Below are 8,111 nucleotides of genomic sequence, written 5' to 3'. Positions count from 1 at the left end.
GGGCCCCACACCCCAGGTGTTCATCGCTGACCGGGAGATGGTAAAGCGCATTTTTATCAAGGACTTTAGTAATTTCAGCGAGCGATTTGTTGCCAACTTTTACTCTTCTGCCACGAAAGACCTGCTGGACATGCTTGTGCACGACCGCTGGAAGGTGGTGAGGGCGATCCTGACTCCGGCTCTGTCTACGGGCGCTAAGCTCAAGGCCATGATGCCCACTTTGGAGCATTGTGCGCGCGACGCCTGCACACGCTTGGACCAGGAGCTGCTCAAGAGTCCCGTGGTGCAGATCAAGGACGCTTTGTTCGGGCCGCTGGTGCTGGACGCCGTCGCCCAGTTCACATTCGGCCTGAAAGTACCCAACATAAGCGACAGCACCCACCCGTTCGTCAAGGCGGCCAAAACCTTTGGTGGCGACGAGTTCTCCAGTCCGGTCATCTCGGGCTTGCTGACCTTCTCGCCGAAACTCAGCTCGATGCTCATGAGCAAGTTCATGGCGCCGCCGCTCCAACTGCTGACGGATATCCTGCGCAAGTCGGTAAAGGAGCGACGCGCAACCGGCGCCGACCGGGCGGACCTAGTCGGCGCCCTTATCGACGCCATCGACAACAAGGTGCCGACGAAGGAGTTTCGCGAGCTCGACATCACCGAGGACGTGCTGCTGCTGCAGGGTGCCAACCTGCTCATGGACGCGTACGATACCACCGGCAACACGCTGTCTCTCTGCGCCTACCACTTGGCCACCAACCCCGACGTGATGGCACGGGTGCTGGAGGAGATCAGCGGCGTGGAGCTGACGTACGAGGCGCTGCAGCAGCTGCCGCTGCTGGAGGCCGTGATGCAGGAGGCGCTGCGCGTGTCGCCGTTCATTCCGCGTCACCAGCGGACCTGCCAGCGCGACTGGCAGTGCGGCAACCTGCGCTTGCCGGCCGGCACCTGTGTCACGATCCCCGTCTGGCCGTTACACCTCGACCCGGAGGTGTTTCCGGAGCCGGAGCGCTTCCTGCCAGACCGCTGGCTGGGCGAGGAGGGTCGCCAGCTCGGCCAGTACAACTGGATGCCGTTCGGCCTGGGGCCGCGCGCCTGTATTGGCATGCGGCTGGCCACCATGGAGGTCAAGTTCGTGCTGGCCTATGTGCTGCAGCGCTACCGGCTGATCGCCGCACCCGAGACAAAGCTGGTGTACCGCAAGGGCACTTCAGTCTTCTCTGGCTTCTACCCCATCCACATTAAGGTTGAGAAGCTGTAGACGGACGCACCAGCTCGGATGTGCGAGCATCGTGACTCAATGTCGTGTCCCGTTTGTTGGATTAGCTAGGGAAGAGTAGTGTCTTATCATTGCCAGGAAGCATGAACCTCTGGCACGGTGCGATTATTTGGCAACTCCTTTAGTGACAAGTTTTTGATTCAACTCAAAGCCTGTGGATGGTCAATCATAATACGAGAACGGCCGAATCCGAGTGACCAATGTCCAATACCACGTGACGGGGGCTTCACATAACCAAAGTTATCAGCCAGGTTCTGATTTTAGGCACCAGAATATTCACCAGGTCATGAGGATAGCGTTCGTCTAATCATTTTAACTTCTTAAGGTCGCCCTCCAAGGTCAACTCCAACTTCAAAGGACGCTGAACTCCCAGAATTCGAAATTTACCGGCCGATTGCGGATTTTGAACACCAGAATATTCATCAGCGCATAAAAAAATTTCCCTCAGAAAGGTCCCGACCTCTCAAGGTCATTGGTGTACTTTGCGGCGATGTGAGGCGGAGCTTATATTTGACTAATGCCTAGTGTATTTGTTCCTACTGCATCACCTTGCAATTGCTTTCAATTTGACATGGCCGCCGGGCCGCGATATGATAACACAGAAAAGCCAGCGATCGGTCAGCCGGTCGGGCAAGGCATCTAAGCGCACAGACCGCCCGCCGAAAGGGCAGCTGCGGGCCGGGACGAAAACGGGGATCGTCAAGACGAGACGGCCCTGGTCGAAACGCAGGATGTGCCCGGCATAAGCTACGCCAGACGCACTAGAGTGTTAGAAGCATGTTCGCAGCAGGGGGGCCGCAGGGGAGCGGGGCGTCCAATGGAGCCGCGTCCCACACCGCTCGCGTGGCTGCTGCGCCGGGGTCGACAAACCGCCAGCACACGACCAACCAAAGACCCGTGCAGAGTCGGAGCCGGCTGATTACCACCATCCGCCGCGGGGCAAGTTCAGACCCCGAGTCCGAGCAGCGCTGGAGACCGAGTCCCGGCCGATCGGAGAGAGCCCATGCAGCACGGACATGAACATGAGCATGAATGGGAGCGAGCTTAGCTGATGGCCGGAGCTCAGGGGAGGAGCATTTTCGGACAAAACCGGGGGAGCGTCACATTCAGGAATAGGACAGCCACTCGGAACCACCGACCGGAGGAGGACCAGCCATTGGATTCTGGGAGATCGACCATCGGACTCTGAGGGCTCTCAGTGGACCGGCGGCGCTCTTCGCCCGACAATTCCAATCATCATCATGTGAATGGAGAAGCTGCGACGAAGAGCTGACGCACTGCAGTCTGTTCCCCGTTTCCATCCCTCTTCGGCCATGTCTTCATACCTCCTTCCCCCCCCCCCCCCTCCGACGCTCCTTTCGCTCTCCCTTGCTTCTCAGACGCCAGCTGGGTGCGAAAACGCTGCAGAGATATTACTAGTTTAAGGGATACTAACCAGACACGATGGGCAAGTCACGTACCGGCTGGGGATTAGTACCCGCGAAGGGCGAATTAATCCCCACCCGGCAAAAAGCATGATGTAGAAACCATCAATATGAATGTGACCTGCTCAGCGCCTGACCCCTACTTATACAGGGTAGGGATCACGCGCCCGGCAGGTTGTATTGTATGTAAGGTTACGTCATAAGTATTGTCGGGGAGAGAAGTTCTATTGCTTGCATGCAAACTAAGTGCCGTGTGCATAGATGTGTGAATGTGGATTATAATTTAATACAGTGGTTGCATGAATATGATTTTAATGATTTCACGCCGTGATTTTAAGGGGGAACGCGAGGGACGTAAGGGCAGAAACAAACATGGCGCAAACGAACCGTAATCAGGTCAGGTATCCAGACCCTGATCGCGGGCATCCGTTAAATTAGTAACCTGCACGAGTCTTCATGCAAAGTTAGGTGTGAAGGAAGGACTGCTAGTTGGAATGTTGCACTTAATTTATACAGTTATTGATGTAAATATATTATCGCGCACAGCTATAAATGTAAGTCTACCGTAAACGTACATTTCGATTCACCAGTTGTTCTTTAACTTAACAAAATTTAAGGAAAACTGGGGTCAACAATACCTGATTTATTTTATTTGCCACTTGGCTGTTTACTTGCGACGCGCATAGCCCTTGACGTGACTTGGTGAGAAGTGACGCACATTGCACATCATCCTCGTATAATCTGTCAGCAATTCGGGAATACTACAAATCTTTATTCGTAAGTTCTGCTGTTCTGGTGTCTCGTCTCCTGCTCACTGGCATACGCGGTGCGTTCAAAGTCACTTCTATATTTATATATAGACACTATATTTATACATGGACACATATATAGACACTCGTCACAGGCACTCCACGCCGTCCGTCCTCGCACCGACGGCTTTCCGAGTCTTCTTTGTACTCTCTCCTCTTCTGGCTCCCGCGGCCGCGTCCCTCGCGCCTGGGGCAGGAGAGGAACGAGAGCGCCTCCAAGCGGCGCTCGCCAAACTACGCAAGCGTTCACTGGCTAGAACATAGGTGTTCTCTGACACGTTACATATTGATAATTGGAGCCCTGAATTATGATGGGATAAGTAGCCACTTGTTGCAATGTGCACTTTTCTGAACAGATTGGGTAGAAAATCGGGTAGATTGCAAAACATTCTATATTACCGGTATGAGTAGTATATGCCGGTAATATAGAATACCGGTATATAACAACTAGTATGAGTCTCCACAAAACAAGAAAGAAAAAATTGGAATAAGAAAAGACTGATTCTGCGATTCAATGCTTTACTATTGTTTACGACGCGCACACTTCTGCTGTAATTTTGGAACAGCTGACGTGCATTGAAGTTCCTTCTATTTCGATGGCTCTACATAACGCATCACATTGAGGTCAGAAAGACTGCTCGAAAACCCGTTGAGTCCTGTGAGCACGATAGCGCAATCGCTCATCTCGAATGCTTTTAATCTCCGCAATCCTTCAATAAATCATTCGTCACGCGATCGTTATGAAAGTCTAGGATTTGTCAGCAAGGGGATGGATTTTCGGATTACCGGCCCCGTTGCAGTACGCATTTCGAGCATGGAGACTTGATTGTTCGGACTGTTATCGACGGAGGAAGAGTTTACTCTAGGTCTACGCTGTGGACGAGTTAATCAGTTGTCTGGATTTCTGTTTCAGTATTTTAATGCCCTAAGTAACGATCGTGCGTGAGGATGTCAAACGCGGAATGAATGCAACGACACTAATTTTTCGGTTCTTTGCCTTGTGGCTGATTCAGTATAGCCCCCCCACCCCCGCCCCCCCCCCCCCCCGAGGCATCGGTTCGGTTCTGCTTCACTTTTGCCCCTCACCAAAATGAACCCAAACGCCTCACGCGACAGAGCCTGACGCGTTAAGATGAGCAAGAACTAACATTGCAAATGTGTGCTCAAGATTTCTAAAAGCTTCAACTTTAAAAGCATATTAGGCAATGGTACTCCACTCCGACCTTTTGTGCCACTGCAGGGGACTAGAGGTGCAAATTTGTGGGAGCCGAAGTTCATAAGGAGTATGACGAATGAGTGCAGGGTACGGTGATCGAGGGACGAATGTGTGGAATGGAATGGACGTCGGTAAAGTGGAAAATTTAAGGATCAGTGGAAGCATCGGTCGATCAGTACACGGGAGGGATGGACGAATTAGAATCGCATTTAAAGTCAGCTAATGTTAACACCGAAGGCAGTCTGGGGGAGAAGACGAAATGCCCGACAAGGCGTTCGTAACCCAAGTCTGTCAAACGGGTGTAGCAGGGGAAGAACCCTTCCACGGACTCCTCTCGATATCATTATGTCCGTAACCCCAACCTCGCCATCCATCCCGAGCAGTATCTCACACAGAACCGGTCAGTCTCACACTTGTCACTCACACACGGAGAGAAGCCGTGATCACCGTCTTACGCCGAATGTTTGTGACTGCGGTTATGTGGTAAAAGCTGTTCGTGTGGAGCGGGGGGGGGGGGGGGGAGGGGGGCGGCGCAGAAGAGCATGAGAACGCGGTTATGTGAAAGCTGCTTGCGTGGCATGTGGCGGAAGGTGCGGAAGACATAAGAGAGCATAGTTATACGGGGGTGAAAGGAAGATGAATGGCAGTGATGGCGAACTAAGATAGGTGACGTAGACGGGGATAGTAAGAATGTTCGATAAAAGAGCATTGGAGGAGATGACGATCGGGTGGGAGGTAGCCGTTCGGGGGTGGAAGAGTTACCTTGAAATAATGTATGACTGGTAGCGGTGGTGGTTATGTTTGAATATGAAATGTTTACTTTTTATCATTTTTTTCATTTTTATTATTTCATTATTAAATTATTAGGCGGCGACGAATAACGTATTTTCAACACAAAAGCACGTTAAAAGAAGGTGGTGGCGCACTGGCTACACAGAAGCAAAAGCATGCCAAGCAAACGGTGATGGGCACACTTAACCTGAACCTTGAACTCCCCTACTCTTAAACCTCGGGCGGCCACAGCGTAATTCATGAAAGTGTGGAGATGTGTAGCATCGTTTGCAACGCGCCTCACTTTTGGCGGGTGCGATAGCGCGAGATCGAAAGCGAGTGATGGGACGCGGCGCACGTGCTTTTGACCCGGGGAAGCGGGACGAGTGCAGCAGTGGTAACGATGGTGAAGATACGGCTCCAGCGTGCACATTCCCCAAAATTGCGGCGTTGGCCACCTCCAGCAACCGAATGATTTGGTGCAGAGCGTGGAGGAGCCACGCTGAGATGGCGGCGGCAGCCGGATCCCACGTTCCACACCGGGCCGGGATCCAGTCGGAAGGCGTCCATACCTGCCGTGGCGCCGCGGCGTTGTGCGCGCGCGATTACGGTGCCGCCGCGCGATTTCATCCCGTACGCGACGACCGTGGCTGAGGCGGGGAGAGCCAAGAGCAAGAGCGCAGGCCGCGGCACGGGAGAGTCGCCATAAATCATCCTAGAGGACACGCCTCGGATGAGCTTGACCCTGCGCTCGTCTAGCTGATGTGGCCAATTGGTGCAATGGGATAATCCGCAGTAACGGCTGGCGCGGCACGCTGGCCAACAACGTAAGAACATAACAATATATTTATATTTAATAAATACGGAACGCATCTTACTGTGCACAACCTTAGGCGTGACGTGCTAGGCCTGCTACATGTGCACATGCAAGGAGCCCATTCATTTCTTCGGTTGATGTCAAAGCCTATGACTTTTAGCCCAAGCGTTTTGGAAAAGCAGGCAAAATATAGCCAAGTTGGCTATAAAATGCAATCAAAACCAAGCACGGGCTTAATTCCCAACTTATTCACATCTATCTGGCTGGGCGATGTAATCAGATGATGGGTGGTGGCTAACGCATAATTCGTCATGTGTCATAAATGAGTACAAAATACTCTTGCATTCAAAATATGTCTAGAGCACCATTTACAAACATTAGAAGTGTCACACACGCAACCGCCAGGGGAAATAACACATATGACATTACGGCACATACAATGCCGTTCTATAATTACGCGTAAAAATTAATTGGCGCATATTCGACTGCTGTTTTAAGGCTAGGACACCAAGGTCAATAGGACCGAAACCTGAGCGATCAAGGGTGCCGCGAGAGGTCAACACAGAGGCTCCCGTCAACAAGTACAGGGCTCTCACAGTAAGCGAAAGGAACCCAAGACCAACGTGATGGGGCCCCTAAACGATCGGTATTGCCCCGGCAGACTGACATATGGGACCCCGGCCAGAGCACAGGACCCTCTGAGCAAAGGGGAATTACCCAAGACCACGAATTCATACCCCTGTGCCATCAAGAGTGCCCGGGCAGGTTAACAGAAATGGCCTCGATAGGAGTGAAGAGCCCTCCGCAACTCAGATGAAAGAGAAAAGGCCCTCGTTCAAAGTGGAGGGCCCTGAGCATCAAGCGTCTCGGTGCGTTACCTTATATGGGACCCACGAACAGCACAAGGCCCTCCGAGCAAGTGGAAAGAACGCGAGACTAATTTGAAGAGCCTCTGAGCAGCTGAGTGTACCGTGGTACATGTGGCCTTGAAAAAAGCACATAGAGCCTTTCGGGCGAATGGAAAGAAACCGCAGAGGAAAACCTGATCGATCAAGAGTTCCCAGGCATGGAAGAGGGTAGCGTCCCAACAGCAGTGTTGGGCCCTACGAGAAAATGCAAAAAGGTCAAGAGCAATGTGGAAAACTTCTTAGCCATCAGATTGACCCGGTAAGCGGACATGTACGGCCCGGGCAACAGCCTAATGCCTCTGGTCAGCGTAATGAGCCCCAAATCTCCCAAAAAGCAAAACCTTCTCAATAAACGAAGATGAACTTTGTCTGCTTATGGACTTTACTTTTGCTAGCAACCGGTCTTGGTCATCTGTAGGCCCAAAGGCGTCCAACTTTGTTGTGTGTTTGTTTCGTTAGAGAACGGCGTCCGTTCAGCCGGCTAAAGGCCCCTTCGTAGTCTGTAGGTCCCCTCGGCATGGTCCATGGGGCATGGTCCCGTCCCCCCCCCCCCTCCATCTCTGTATCAGCCACCGGCTCGAGCGGCTTAGTAGATGGGGCCCACACAAGAGTATAGGATCACCCATTCAAATAAGAAGTGCCCGAGACACAGCATGGAGAACCTGTAGCGGCACGAGGTCGACACCTAGTCGTGTGTGTCACCAATAGGTGGCGCTAACGAATGTTGTTGTGTGTGTGTGTGACATTGTGCGTCGTGTGAGAACTGTGTGTGTCTCCATAGCTTCGCTGCACTGTTAATGTTGTGTATTGATATGAGTGATATGCCTACCACAGAACAGTTGCTATTGTTTGCCGCTAATAGCATGTTGACTACCATAACTAGGCAGATGTTTGCTGGT

General features: G+C 52.2%; 1 protein-coding gene across 2 annotated transcripts in view; it reads left to right on the top strand.

Moving 5' to 3' along the window:
- LOC119096334 (cytochrome P450 3A29-like) overlaps window positions 1–1,283 on the top strand; it is a 25,799-nt gene extending 24,516 nt beyond the window's left edge. The window contains exon 2 of one of the 2 annotated variants that reach the window (XM_037219176.1): window positions 12–1,283. In XM_037219176.1, coding sequence (XP_037075071.1) covers window positions 12–1,249 — 1,238 coding nt within the window. In that variant the 3' untranslated portion in view covers window positions 1,250–1,283. The remainder of the gene's footprint in view (window positions 1–11) is intronic. The other variant, XM_037219175.1, reaches the window with a different exon arrangement.
- The last annotated feature ends 6,828 nt before the right edge of the window (window positions 1,284–8,111 follow it).

This window comes from Pollicipes pollicipes, unplaced genomic scaffold, assembly GCF_011947565.3.
Source record: "Pollicipes pollicipes isolate AB1234 unplaced genomic scaffold, Ppol_2.1 Scaffold_4295;HRSCAF=5057_pilon_pilon_pilon, whole genome shotgun sequence".
NCBI lineage: Eukaryota > Metazoa > Arthropoda > Thecostraca > Pollicipedomorpha > Pollicipedidae > Pollicipes > Pollicipes pollicipes.
This window is presented reverse-complemented; position numbering and strand designations above follow the sequence as displayed.